Source organism: Meleagris gallopavo, chromosome 17, assembly GCF_000146605.3.
Source record: "Meleagris gallopavo isolate NT-WF06-2002-E0010 breed Aviagen turkey brand Nicholas breeding stock chromosome 17, Turkey_5.1, whole genome shotgun sequence".
Classification (NCBI taxonomy): Eukaryota; Metazoa; Chordata; class Aves; order Galliformes; family Phasianidae; genus Meleagris; species Meleagris gallopavo.
Genome location: NC_015027.2, coordinates 2,733,986 through 2,748,454, shown reverse-complemented (window position 1 = coordinate 2,748,454; position 14,469 = coordinate 2,733,986). Strand labels below are relative to the sequence as shown.

General features: G+C 43.2%; 1 protein-coding gene across 3 annotated transcripts in view; it reads left to right on the top strand.

Annotated features, from left to right (window-relative positions):
- The window catches only part of ULK1 (unc-51 like autophagy activating kinase 1), a 90,242-nt gene that overhangs the window by 25,433 nt on the left and 50,340 nt on the right, over positions 1-14,469 (top strand). For all 3 annotated transcript variants that reach the window (XM_019620989.2, XM_010720027.3, XM_010720026.3), the window contains exons 6-9: positions 4,927-4,959; positions 5,719-5,755; positions 12,458-12,631; positions 14,278-14,351. In XM_019620989.2, coding sequence (XP_019476534.1) covers positions 4,927-4,959; positions 5,719-5,755; positions 12,458-12,631; positions 14,278-14,351 — 318 coding nt within the window. The remainder of the gene's footprint in view (positions 1-4,926; positions 4,960-5,718; positions 5,756-12,457; positions 12,632-14,277; positions 14,352-14,469) is intronic.

The window sequence follows — 14,469 nt, the reverse complement described above, 5'->3', positions numbered from 1 at the left end:
GCTTGGTTTGGAGTCTGAAGTGATCCTGTGGGGCTGGCTGCTGCTCAGTAGGGCCATGAATACCGGGTGGAGATGAAAGAGCTGGAGCTCACCTTCGTGAAAGGGAGTGGTGGAGTTCCTTCAAATCTCAAAGGCTGAGCTGTCTTATAGCTGCCCTGCTGTTTCTATTAGCTGCCTGGCAAACTGTAACTCCACAGAAGCGACAGTACCCTGTTCATTTTTAGGTGTCACATAGTCAGACTTCAGGACTGCTGCCAGGGGATTTGATTGTATGGGAAGTATTTTTCCTCCCTTCCTGAAGCCCGTGCAGAACCAGTGGATAGGTCTCCTGCTGCTAATAACTGCACTGAAGTGTGAGCTGCCCTGAAACATCTCTTCTGTTTCATAAGCAGAAAATAGCATAGTGCCTGAAATGGAGTAGCACTGATCCTTGCAACTTCTTGTGATACTTTAGAAATTGTACCTTCAGCATGGTGTCCACAAACCTCTATGCTGCAGAGCCTCCCTTCTGCTTGCCCTGTATCTTGACTGGTGCTGCAAATCCTGGAACAAGCTGTCAGGGCTGTAGGAGCAGAATGTAGTCGAGGGCTGTTGTAGAAGTCTTTGGGCCTCTCTGGGCCTTATTTATGTCACTAGAGGATCTGCATGAAGGCACTGGGAGCTCTTGTTCTCTTGGTAAGTCAAAGGTTTGCAGATGGTACTGAGCTGGTTAGCACACTTCCCAGAGAGTAACAGCAGGCTTTATTGCTGGACTCAGATCTCCAAAACAGGCAAAAATACTGAGTAGGCTGTTGCATGGTGGCATTTGTTGGTTGCTTACCATCTTAGCTGTGCTTGTGTGACTGCTGCCACAGCCCAAAGCTGCTCTCTTCATTCCAGTGTGGCCCTGGCACAAGAGGAAAGTGACCACTGGTTCCTTATTATGGAGCAGGACATTGCTGGCTGCACAGCTTGAATCCTAAAGCACTGTCCTAAAACATGCTTTCGTCTGGCCTTAAAACTTCATGTGGGTGTAAGAAATTTTCTGTGGTAGTGTGCCTCTGTGCAGAGAGGAGAGTATATTGGGGTGAATCAGTACTTTCTTCTGTTCTCTCTTCATGTGAATTAATTATTATCTGCTGAATATGAGACAGCTTGAAGTGTTCTTGAGTTCTTTACTGATAAAGTTCAGAAAGTGGATAGAGGGAGCAGGGCCCAAGGCTCTGAGTTATTTTTCATCTTTCTGTATGGGCTCAGGAGGCACATGGATGTTTCCTACCTTTTTGTTTTAGATCCCTTTTGCATAGGGTGAGCACTGGTAGGTGCTCCCATAACTCAGATTAATGTGCTGTTGTCTCTTATCTTGCTTCCATTCAAATAATTGTGTCAAGAGATAATCCTTGCATAGCATGAAGGTTTTCCTTTCCTCCTCAGAGGTTGCTGTTGGGAGATTTTTTCCTCTCTTGAGAACTGCAGGTTCTGCCTGCTGAGCCCAGCTGGCATGGGAGCCACTGCCATAGCAAAAGACTTTTTTCCAGGTGTCTCTGGCCTAGGAGGTGGTGTGCTGTAAAGCCAGATTCTGTTTGTTACAGCTGATGTTCATGACTCAGTGCTGCATTCAGAAGAGGGATGAATAGAGCTCCTGTGCCAGAAGGGCACAGGCTTCATGAGAACCTGGAGGATGCAGCGTGCCTCTGTGCTGAGGTTCTGCTGCAGCAAGCGGGGGAAGTGGCATTTAAAACAAACAAAAACCCTCAGTGTTAAGCTTAGCTTTCAGTTGGTTTCAACTTTATCTTCCACTGCCAGGTTAAACCCTGTGTTTTGTGTTTCTGTTTGGCTGGTACAACTGGTGAGGTCTAGCCCTGTTCACGAAGGTCTCTGAGGCGATTATCTTTGCTTGGCAGCTGCTGCAGGTGCTGAGAGACAGCATTAGGCAGCACATGGTGATGATCTTCTTGGAGGTACAAAACAGGAGCTCCTCACTGGAGGGAGGCTGACCAAACTGGCACTGATGTGCTTTTCTCCAGGATGGCAACAAGAATGATTCTGAGGTCTGGAGTGCATTCATATTCCCTCCTGTATGCAGAAGGAGCCTTGCCAGCCAGGTGCTGTGCAGCACATGGATGTAACACACAGCAATGCTCATTTTCCAAATCCTCTTTCTGCACCCCATTCCTCCTGGAAGAGAGAGTTACATGAGATGGAAGCCATTCTTTGCAGAGTTGTTACCTCAGCATCTGTTACAACGCTGGTTCCACACAGATGGGTGACAATACAGCACTGCTGTATTTTATGTTTTGGAGTGTTGTGTAATTAAACTTTTTTTTTTCCCTCCCTGAACGTCTTTCTAAATTTGGAGCTGGGGTAGAGCGCAGGGGAGGATTTCTCTGCGTTTCCTCTTGCAGCCTTTTTAAGCTGTGGCAGGAGGATGACTAAGTGTGGGTACACCCAGATGTTTCCCTTTGGACACACCTAAAGACAGACTTTCCAAGAAGAGGATCATGCCACCTTCCAGTGTGGGTGGAGAGAATGTAAAGGGAGACAGGACTGCTGGGCCTCAGCATCGCTAACCTCATCACGCTCAGTGCCTCAGTGGGGGATCTGAACAAATGCTGTCCCGAGGTGATTTCTGCTGTGTTGCTAAATGAAGTTTCTTTATTTCTTTGTCCTCCGTCAGCAGATGTGTGTTATTTGTAGACAGTAGAGCCTGATGCCTGGTTTTACACTCAATTAAATTGTAACTTCACTTCTTGGGCCTCTGTTGAAAGAACTGCAAGTCAGGCACTGATCCAGACTGATTAATTATCAGCTTGATGTCTTTGGCAGAGGCCGTTAGTGTTGTCGTGGCAGGGTACTGCTGGAGCACTGTGACGATAGAAGTCAGGGTGTCATTTCTGTGCAGGTCCGTAGGCAAGTGGCAGGGCTGGCCTTGGCTGCAGGGCTGGCACATGGCAGTAAATTGTCTGCAGCACTTCTTGGACATAGGCTTCTGCAGAAATAGAACAAACTGTGATGTTGTTCTTGTTAGTGCTGTGGAAATGAGTTGGGCATTTTGATGCTTTTCAGAGAGACTAGTAGCCTGCAAAGTTTGCCTCGTGGTGTTTTTTTTTTCTTTTTTTCCTGCTTGTTCTCCTATTGAATGAATAATAAGTACCGTGAAGGATAAAAAAAAAAGGGAAGAAATAGTTTTGCTGCTGAATCAGCTTAAGAGAAGTCCATCAGCCCATTTGAGAAAAGAGATCTCTTTCCTTGCTTGTTTCCTTTATTAGCCACTGTAAGCTACTGGCTGAAGGCTTGTGCCAAGCATGAACTTTGTTTCTAGGGCCCTTCCTGAATAAATGTTTAGTTTTTGTGGTAAAATTCCTACAGATCTGTCTGGTGAGTCTTGAAATGCTGAAGTTGCAAATATGGAAGTTGTCACATCCCTGCTATAGGCATCTGTGAGCTGAAAGTGCTGAAGCCACAGCTGGTATGTGCACAGTGGGGTGCTGGCTCCCATAGCTGCGTGCTGCTGAAGCCTTGGCTCAGTTCATGTGGTCTCTGTGCCACAAATGGGGTTTTTCATGATGGAAGTAAAGCTGGAAGGAGGTGGGTTCCAGCACTGTGCTCACAGGTACCAGCAGCTAGCAAACTATGGGAGCTGACAGATACTTGTGGGCATTTTTCCAAATCAAAGGAAGGCGATTTTGGTTCCCACCAGAAACAATGGGTATTGAAGACAAATTTGGTGAGGCTCATGTTGTGCATAATCAGCAAAGAATGTTCTCCAATAAGACTGGAATGGGCAGAGGGTGCTGTTGCCAGCAGATGGTTGGGGAGTTACCACCTCTCTTTTGATTCCTATTGGGCTGTGCCTTCTTATCTCCTCAGCCTGTGCTGTGAGATGAACCCACTGCAGTCACTGTTGCTGGGGAAGTTGACCAAAGCATCTCCCTTTCCTGCCTAGGTCCTTATTTGACCCCATCACTGTACATGCTGGTGACTAAAAATCAATGACTTGCTTTATGATATGTTTGCACAGTCTTTAAATAAAGCGCAGAGGAAAAATAACCAAGCTATGCAGTGTATGCTAGTTGTTAGCTAATAACTTAGAAGATACTAGTAATAACTTCTGGGTTTAGCATATGTAAGCTCTATTGCCTATTCATTTTCTAAAAAGGTAATAATAGGCTTTCCTGAGCCCTGCTGGCACTGCACGTATTCATGGGTTAGAGGTGCTGCTGAGCTGTATTGTCTACAGCCTGCTCAGCAAGGAGCCTCTATGAAAAGTACTGTTGTGGTATGAGGAACTGCGTGCAGGCTGCAAACACTGACTTGGAAACTTGCTGTGAGCCTGGATGCTGCCCTGTGCTGAGCTGGTGGTGCTGAGCTGCAGGCTGTGCCGTGCTCCTGCTCACAGCCCCGTATCACACTGCGTGCTTGGGGCTGGCCTCACAGGGAGCTGAAAGGCACGGTGTCCCTCAGAAACCTTCACCATCTGCTCTTCCTGTTAAGCACCTTTCCTGCATGGGATTGAAACGCAGGTACCCAGCATGCATTGCTCTTATCTTTTTGTTCCAGACCAGGGCTGCTCATGTGGGCATAGCTGCTGTAGAGGTCTGTGTTAAATGTGGAAATGATTAAGGCTCTAAGATAATAGCGTGCCAGCATCTGCATTGTGTTTGGGTGTTAATCCCAACAGGCAGACAGGAACGTTAAGACCCAAATCACAATACAGGAGATCTTTGTTAACAGGTGTATGCTCAGGAAGGAATAATGTGCTTCAACTGGGAAGAAGTACTTGATGCTTAGAAAGGAAGATCCTTCAGTAATCAACATGTAACAAAATTCCTCCAGTATCTGTTACTTAGAGAGCATTTCACCTGTTTGAAATGAAACTGAGCTGTTGTAAGGCATGCGAAGTATTTTGATGCATAAATCCTTTCTTTCCATTTTCTCTTTCCCCAGGAGGTGGCAAATTCTGTCTACTTGGTTATGGAGGTGAGTGTCTTTTTCTTTTTCTTTTTTTTAATTTAACATGAATTAAGCAGATGAGTTTATTACACATATAGGGCTTTCTGCTTAGCATCACATGTGATGCTTTTGCTAATCTAATCTGCAGCTGCATACCTCTTAGACCTGGAGCAGTGTGGGGGAAGATAGCAGTCAGTGGGATATTTCATATTGCTGTTGTCAGAAGGTCATGCTGGTACAGGTTTAATCAGTTGGATGCCTTATTTCAAGGGCCGAGTAGGTGTTACTGAGTAGTAAGCACTTCAAAGATGCGTGGAAAGAAAACTGTATCCACACAAAACAGCTGCAAAGCTTTTTACTAGTTTGCTTCTCTCTTCAATCTTCACTCTGAGGTCTTGCTGACTTTCCCTAATAATATGAAGCATGTTGTGGAGAATTTCAGTTTTCAGCTATGGCTGCTCCTGAATTTTCCTTAGCCAGCTTGCCGGTGCTCTTTCAAGTGATGACCTGTCTGCTTTATTTTGGTTTTGTCTTTCTGTGCATGTACATACAGATGTATACGCATGCACACCAAAGCTAATTAATGCTGGTTTATCATTATGCAATGTAGAGTGTAGGGAAAATGTGACACAAAGGAACCTATTGGAAAAGCTTTTTTTACCATTTAATGAATACTTATTTTGATGTATATGTGATTATTTATCACCTGTGATCCTAGTGAAGTCTACTGAATTTGAAACCTTTTGATTTTCTTCATGTTAACCGAGCTTTCTGTTCTCCTTCCAGTACTGCAATGGTGGTGACCTGGCAGACTACCTTCACAGTAAGTAAAACAAAATGGAGCATGTCTGGTGTCTTCAGAAGGAAATGCTGACTGAGAATCCATGGCAGTAAAAGCTAGCGTTGTAGTCTTTCCTATGTAGGTCAGTAGTGACTGAAGGATGTGGACTTTTCAGTCAGCAGATACCTGTTTTAGTTCCAGCAGCCTTAAAGATCAGTCACATTTTAACACTGCTGGGGATGTGGTTGGCCTCTTTGTTGATCACTGCAAAAAAACCTATTCATACTGAGGTCTTGCATTTCTATAGAATTGGATTAAAACAGGATCCCAAGAGTATATTCAGTTTTCTCCAATATCTTCCTTAGGAATGTCCTCACACTTAGGACAGAGCACTTTCCTTATTTCACAGTATATTGAAGGTGACTAGTGTAGCTGGTAGTGTTGTGGGGGTGATGAAATCTTCAAGCTTCAGGATCTGTGATGTAGTATAGCATGGGTATCTGTTACTGCTGTCTCAAAGAACCTTTTGGTGAAATTGAAGTGTGTCTTTGCCATTAAATTGAACAAAGTCTGCTTTCCACGTTATTCAATTGTACTGCAGGGACTTGAGCCTTGCAAGTTATTTTTCAGTGCAGCCCTCTGCAGAGATACTGCATACTGGTGTATATGAAAATCAGTTTGTACCTGAATACCTCATAGGGTGACCTCATTAATTCTTTGAACAGTAGGAGAATAACATATTTAACAAGTTGCTTACACTTCTGCTGGTCTATGGCTCTGCTTTTCTTATTTTAAATTAGCTTTCTTGTTTTTTGCATGTTAACTAAAAGATTACTAAATAGGAGGAAATAACTTTAATCTCATTTCTTGTGTGGCTCTGGATTATAGTTAAAGTTTTGTTCATTGTTAAAATTTAAAGCTATTCGGCTGGATAATCCTTCAGGCTGCTTATTTGAGGTACACGATGCTGGGAAATGGCAGAAATTGAAGGATTAAAAGCTAAATTTACATTTGTCCTACAGCTAGTGTTGATATCCTTACAGTGATTATTTCAGGCTTGGTGCTAGTACGTTGCACGCTCTATTCATGCAGATGTGTTTGTCTATGGATTTCAAATTTTCAGAAAGTATCAGTAGTTAAGGTAAATGAAGAAATATTCTGCTTTTTTGTGTTTTCTTAGTTTAAGATGTGGATAAGATGGAAGTGACAGTAGTTTATTTTATTTTTTTAAATCCAGGTTTAGTATGCTTTTTTTACATAGATGATGGTGTTTTGCATCTGTTAGCTATTGCTATGCTTTAAAAGCAACATCTTTGGGATATTGTTATGAATACCAAATGGAAATGGCTTTGTTTTTGATACCTTCTTATTTAACACAAGAAGTAAATGTTAATAATGCAGTGCTTTTCAAAGTAGTCAAACTTTGCCAGCGTTGAGAGTGTTCTGGCAAGATTTTAGCTTTTGGTCACATGAAATGAACCTTGTTGATGTTAAAGCACTGAGTTGTGCATGCTTGTTGACAAAGCTCTGTACAAGTTAGAACACAGCTTCTAGCTGAATGGTTTCTAAAAACATGAGCTTATAGAAAATCTTCCTTCTCATACTGCTGCTTTTATGTGTACCGTATTTTTTCTTCCTCCATCCAAAAAAGTGAAGCATTCTGTACAATTAGCTAGGCTATTAGCACAGCTCACTTCCTCATTTATCAAATGAGAGTGCTCAGGAAAATGGTGGCTAGTTTGAGAAAGTGACAATGAATTATGCTTGCAAAGTAAAACCTTGTTTTATCCCAATTTGTCTGGGATAAGGTTTGATCCTTCTATGCCTGAGTTAGTTGGAGAAACTTACTACTAATTCTGGGTTGTTGTTGTTGTTGTTGTTTTAACTTCTAAAGTATTTTATCCCAACAACTGTTGTTGTCACTGGGAAACTGGAGGCTATTTAGTTTTATGCTAACTCTTTAACATCTGTGTGCCAGTTGCCAGTAAAGAAGAAAGCTGAGCAGGCACAGATATCCAGAAGGAGGTGGACAGTAAAGGTCAGCAGAAAGAGAGAGAGTTAGTCTCATCCATTGTGTCTCTTCCATTGTGTGGCTTTCTCCATTCCAGCACTTGGAGAGGAGTTATTCAAAGAAGTGCATTTTTGCCGGCATTCGAGGTGATTTTTGATGATAATTTTCTCCTGAAAGGAAGTTCATCTTGGAAAATTCATATTTATTCCAGAGTATTTCACTGGATGAGCACAGGAGCTCATCTTTACTAAGCATTTATTGTGCTGCTTCAGTTATTTTGATAATTGTATGATTGTATTTCAATGCAGCATCTACTTTCCCATTGACTCCTCAGACGTTTTTGCTCGTAGCTCCTGCAGCACTTACGCAAGCAGCACATGCAAATCCCCCGGTTCTCATTGAATGAGATGCTTGTAAGCTTCCCAATCCATTCTGCCCTCTAATTACAAGCATTAGGCAATATGGTAATTCTGTGTTGATTCAAAAGGCACTCTAATTCTCCTTGTCTTTATAACTGGACGACGTGCATATGTGCACGTTTTAATGCAGCGCACATTTGTGTTGGATTAAACTGTCAGCCTCGCCTCTTTGGTACAAGCTAAGATTGTACGTGTTCTACTGAGCAGAGCTTCTGTGTTGTTTTCTGTTTCTGTTTTGTTTTTGATTTCTCTTCTGATAGATCTTGTTCAAATGAGATCTTTCACTTAAAGCCATCCAGGCTTTAAATGAAAGGTATGTTTTGAGCTTGCAGTGGTGGGTCTCTGCAATGTATGGTAGAACTGAGAGGCATTTCAGAAGTTGCTGGTTTTGCCATGTGAGTAACTGGAGTTCTGTGGTTATAACAGGAGGTCAGAGCTAGTTGGTCTAAAATTTCTTTAAATTCTGTGAATTGGCATTGACACAGGACAGGCTGCCGTAGCTAGTTCATAAGCATGTATTCCTGACTCTTCTAAAAAGCTGCTGCTTAGAGATTACATCTCTGGAGAGAACTTTGCATCTGAACAGAACATTTCTTGATTTGACCATGAAAGATGCAAGGAGCTGTCATCTTCTAGTCTGGAGTAGCTGTGGGCAGTGCTTTGTAAGTGAGGTGTGAGGTCATCTGTGCTACCCCTTGCAGCTGGGCAATTAAAAATATCCATGGTGAGACTCAGTCTGCCTCATGGTAGTGCTCTGGCTCGTGCAGGAGGAGCCCTTCCAGGAGTCAGACCGGCCACGTGCTGGGTGAGCACAGCTGGGGGAGTTGGGGGATGGACCCCAGATAAATCTGCCTGGCCTCTGGGGAGTAAGTGTGACTGCATCAGGCCTCTGTCTGAGATACCTGTGGACCTGTAAGAGAAGTTATTTTTCCTAAATAACTTTTCCAAAATGGAAAATACCACGTAACCATCAAGTGTACTCTGATATATTACCCCTGGATCAGCTGCCAAAGCCTGTGTGCTACGGCTTGCCTGGCAGCCCCTTGCCAGGTGGAACACTCACTGCGTGTCTGCACAGAGCTGCCCACCATTTTAGGTGGTTCCATCCTTCTCCTGTGCCTTGGGAGCTACCAGGCATGCAGGCCTTGTGCTGACCCGCAGTCGATGTTTGTTCTGATCTACTGACCTGCGAAGCAGCCGTTCCCAGGGCAGTAAGCAGAGTGCCTCGTCACTGAAGTGGAGCCCATGAAAATAAACACAGGGATATTATTACTTCTCAGGAGCAGCAAAGTGAGGCTTGTGAAACAGTTCTCTGCAAGAATGTGTTGCTGACCACAGGCCTCCATGGAGAAGCTCGGACTGCAGTGCAAGCTCAGTATTTTTCCAGCAGTTTGCTGGTGAGGATGAGAAACTGCCCCCTTTTTTTTTTTTTAATTCTTTTTTTGCAGGGGCAGAAGTGCAAGTTTCCCCATTTGAGGTGCAGTAGAGACAGTGGGTTGTTTTGTTCTCCACATCTGAAATGAACGAGTGTCCTATATATTCTCCCTATGCTAATGGAAGTTGTCTACAGATCAATTTGCAGACCAATTTGTAAATGTTTCTGGCTGTCAGAAATCTTTCTGGTGGAGCATGGCTAATGCTGCTTCTCCTGGTTGCTGTAGAACAAGGTGACCTGATGTGGAATTAAATCTGCTAGTCTGAAGAAGATGAGAAAGATGTCTATAGGAAGAATGTGTCAAAATGAGTTATTGCCAGTACTCTGAAAAATCCAGATGCTGCAAAGTGTGAAGGGAGCAGGATTCTGACCCTTCAAGCTTCCACTGTGGGGTTTTGAATCCCTGAGTTTGAAGGTACAAGTGGTATTCCTTTTTGCTGAACTCTCCAGAGTCTTTTGTCTCTGACAGTGACAGTTGCATTTATTTCTCTGTCCTTCAGTTGGAGACTGCTGCTGTCATTTGGTAGACTGATGGGCTGAATATGAGATAAGGACCTTTGTTTTTCTGTGTTGTGATGTCTGTTAATGGAGTGAGGTAAAGAGTATGCCCCTGTGCTCCCTGTGTAGCTTACTTTGTTGCTAAGGGCGGCTTCTTAATTTCACAGCCCTGCCTTGCAGCACTGCAACAAGTCTCGAGACTTCATGCTACCAAGAATCTAGCAGTCCTGTGCCCAGTTTTGCTGTGCTGCAGCGTGGTGCCTTCTTTGTGCCACAGCAGATGAACTGGAGGACTCTGCAGGCTCAGGACAAGAGCTTAAATGCCATGTATATCAAGAGCACAACAGTTTTGTAGGGTTAAGAGCTGTGAACAGAACTTCGCTTTTGCAGAGATTGGTAACTTAAGGCCTTATTTTATTCAGATGAATATTTTTTTTTCTGATCCTGGCTGAGGAATGATGGCTAGTGTTGTGTTAGTCTTGCAGTCACCCACATTATGTAAAAGGGAGGTAACGCCTGGAGAGATGCAGCGTGCTGCTGGAGCTGCAGGTCAGGACAAAGCTCTAAACAAAGCAGCTTCTCTGCTAGAGGCAAAGCGTACTTAGCCAGGAGTTCATAATTGCCTGCTAGCTTAATGTTAAGAACTGCCAAGTTCCACGTTTTGCTTCTTGTCTGGGAGAAAACGAGACAACCTGTCCTTTCCTGGGCCTGAGCAGAGTTGGGCAGAAGTCTCTGGAACTCTTGCTGTTCTGTGTAAGGGTGGTGATTTAACTGTTTCTGAATAGGTTTCCCTGTTGCATTTGTTAAAGAGCAGGCAGTGCTTTTCCCAGAAGATGCAAGTAAGTTTGGTAGACTTGTGTCTAAGCTGCCTCTTGATATCTTTAAAATCTCTTCAGAGAACCTTTCCTTATTGCAGAAGAGTTTTTTGGATTCCAGCTGAGTGCCAGTTCATGAGGGAAGAAGGCCCAGTGAGGGGAGAGAAACTATGTACAATACACGTGCTCTCCTGTCACATGTATGAGTCCCGGGCTGGCTGATAGCTGTAGTGACATTTCAGCTCTGCTTATGCTTCTTTCCAGAACAGCGAGCTTTGGGAGTGGTGGGAGTCTTTCTGTTCTAAATACTGTTTAACTTATCTGTGTCCCTTGCTGTTTTCCCATGTGCATATTTCAAAAGTTAGATTTTTAATTTCCTGTGTTGTGTTAAAGCTGCTTGCAACCTTATGTGTGTTTTCATAAGGATTCCTCCCTTCTAGGAGATGAAGTAGAGCAGCATTTTGAAGTTCCTGCCAGTTTGTTTTAAGGTCTTACTAGAGAGCAGCTGGAAAAACACTAATGAAGTCCCGAGTTATTTTCAGGGACCTTCTACAAAAGAAATGACTCTAAGTGGAATAGTGCTTTCTTTAAGCGTGGCTTGCTTGGTGACTGATAAGGAAGCAGGCTGGTAGCACTGCTGGTCCTGTGGTTTGTTCAGCAGGCTGTTCCTGGCTTTGGCAAGAGTTTCATACCTGTGGCTCTTAGAATAACAAGAGCTTAAGTTGCTTCAGTTTGATCAGAAGGTCCAGCTGAATATTATTTTAATTTCTTTAATGTTTCATAGTTCTCACACCGTGTTTTTTAGGAAGCCTGTAGCTCAGGAGAGTGAAGTTCAGTGCTTCCATATTTGCAGAATTTGATTATTTTTCAAATATGTTTACAAGTGAACTATGCAGGGGCCAATTGCTAGGGGTACTTTCATTAGAATTAAGCATATTCCAAATACATTGAATTTGCATTGGAATTATGGTTTGTTCTAGTGGGTAGTGATGCACAAGGGTTAGGCCTAGACTTGGATTTGTATCCCAGTGCTACAGATACCTGCTGGCCTTAATTCTTCCTACAGGCACAAATTCTAATCCTGCCTGTGTTTCCAGGTTTAAACAAACTCTCCTCGAAGCTGTAACCTTAGGTATCTGGTTGCTGTTGACCATAGCTCAAAGGCCTCCCAGTCATCAGGCTTCAGGCCCTGTCTGGCTGGAAGCTTCAAGTTAGCTGGCAGCTCTTGCTGAGGGAAGCCCTAAACCTCATCAAATGTCATTTTTGAGCCCAGCTCATAAGCCAGATTCAGCATCGGTTGCTGACCTGAGTTCACCGTAACTGTTAGACTCTCAAGGCTGAAAACAGCCTTGGCCACTGTATGAACTAGGAATGCAAAAAGTCTCTTTTAATGTCTGCTTTAATAATTTAGAAATAGTGTGTGGAGGAAAAAAAGCCTTATGTGCAAGAAAAGAATGCCAAATTATGGTTAATTGCTAAAGAATATCTATCCTCTTCAGATCAGGGCTCTTCAGAAAACTACCATTGTAATTCTTTCATCTGTGGTTATTTTTTCTTCCTCTGTAGCTATGCGGACTCTTAGTGAAGACACCATCAGGCTCTTTCTCCAGCAGATAGCAGGTGCAATGAAAATGCTGCATAGCAAAGGCATCATCCATCGGGATCTGAAACCACAGAATATCCTCCTCTCCTACGCTGGAGGCAGGAAATCAAATCCCAACAACATTCGCATAAAGATTGGTAAGACCCTGATACAAGTGTCACCCTAACACCTCTCAAGGGGGTTTGGTTACAGATATGTGGCAGGCCTCAATTTCTTTTGGGAAATGTCTAGGAGGAAAAAAGGAATTTCTACGCTTTTTAATATGTCCTAATGTTTTATTGCTTCCTCACTTAGTTTCTCTGGCAGAATTAGCCAAGCTCAGATAACTTCACAAGCCTCCAGTCAGCAGAGCTTTCTGCTCTGTCAGGACACAGATTAATGCAAAATAAATTGAGTGAGTCTTGCTCTGTTTCCAAACTGAACAGTACCTCCCTTTGTAAAAACAGATACCAACCTGCCCTAATAGGTTTGTAATCTCCAGGCTTACCAAGAAAAGAGCAGCTGCAGTGATTTATGAGGGTAAATGCTGGTGTCTAAAAGGCCTAAAACTCACTGCTCTTCTGGCTGGCTTCACAGCGTGAAGGAAGTCAGGCGCATCTCAAAGTCTGAACTAGAGCCAGGTTTCTCAGCTATGTCTTGAAGAAATTCACTTTCTGCATATTTGGTGAGGAAGATGGCAAATAGCATAGCTGGTCCAGTAGTAGGGACAAATGCTCCAGAAACTCCACTTATCCCTTGTAGGCCTCAGAAACAAGTGCTGGCTAATATCTCCTACAAATATGTGGAAATCTGTCAGGTCATAGTATTGTTCACAAACTGAAGCTGACACTGATTAAATACAACTATTTCTTGCCTGAACCCTGCAGTGTGCAGAAAGGGCTCTCATTTAGTTGAGAAATACTGTTCAGTGGAAAAGTTTTTTAAAATCTGCTGTCAATTTAGCTATGGCTATTCATTTTGTGAAGTGCAGAATTATCTGGAAGATGGAAGTGACTGGGAATTGTAGACACAGGAGGGCTCCATTGCTACTCTTCAGCCTTCTTCCCACTTCCCTAAGAAACAAGTGGTCCAGGGAATAGCTAGCCATTCCAGTTAGTGACAGGTGACAGTGTAAACAGCTGTGTCAGATATCTCCTGGCTTGAAATATCTAGTAACCTTGAGAGAACCTCTTAATATCATATGATCAGATGCTGAGTAACCTGTAGATGTAATTTGTATTAGTATTCCTAGCCTCTGGCTTTTCCATCTATCAGGTGAACTAATGGTTCAGCTTTCTCTCCTCTGAAGGAACAGACTAAGGCTGTTTTTCAGTAGGGCAGTTCAAGAAATGTCGATGGTGGCAAGCAGTAGTTTCTCTGGGATGCTTGTTACACTTTTCAATGGAGGGTAACTTTCAGTTCTGCAAATTGAAAGCTGAGACAGCAGCAGGTGAATTGGCTAGTGTGAACTGGCACACCATCTCTGAAGTCAAGAAAATTTTAGCAGCTGACGTTTTGGAATGCAGGCCAGTAGATACAGAAAAGTTACTGCTGATTTCTGAAAATGGTTGAGAATTTATTCTTCTGAATACTTTAAGCAGCTTGGTTTTCCTTTTTTTCGTGTCTTCATTGTGCAATGAGCGCATGAATGTTACTGCTGAGGGAGAGGTATCTGTTTTATGGTTCAGGTGGGGTACTTTACCTGCTGTGAGAACTCACAGGAACTATGGGAATCAACAGCGAAGGTACAGTCTCTCTAGAACTGTTGTGTCTGATCTTGATCCATCTCTGTTTCTTTTTGTAGCTGACTTTGGATTTGCCCGTTACCTGCAGAATAATATGATGGCAGCAACTTTATGTGGTTCACCAATGTACATGGTAAGTGTGCTTGCTTACAACTTTTTCTGTATTGCTTTTGCTTTGTCTCCCCAGAAACAGAACTTCATTTTTCATTAGTCTTCCCTCCTCTGAAAGTGAATTTTTATATACTTGTCCA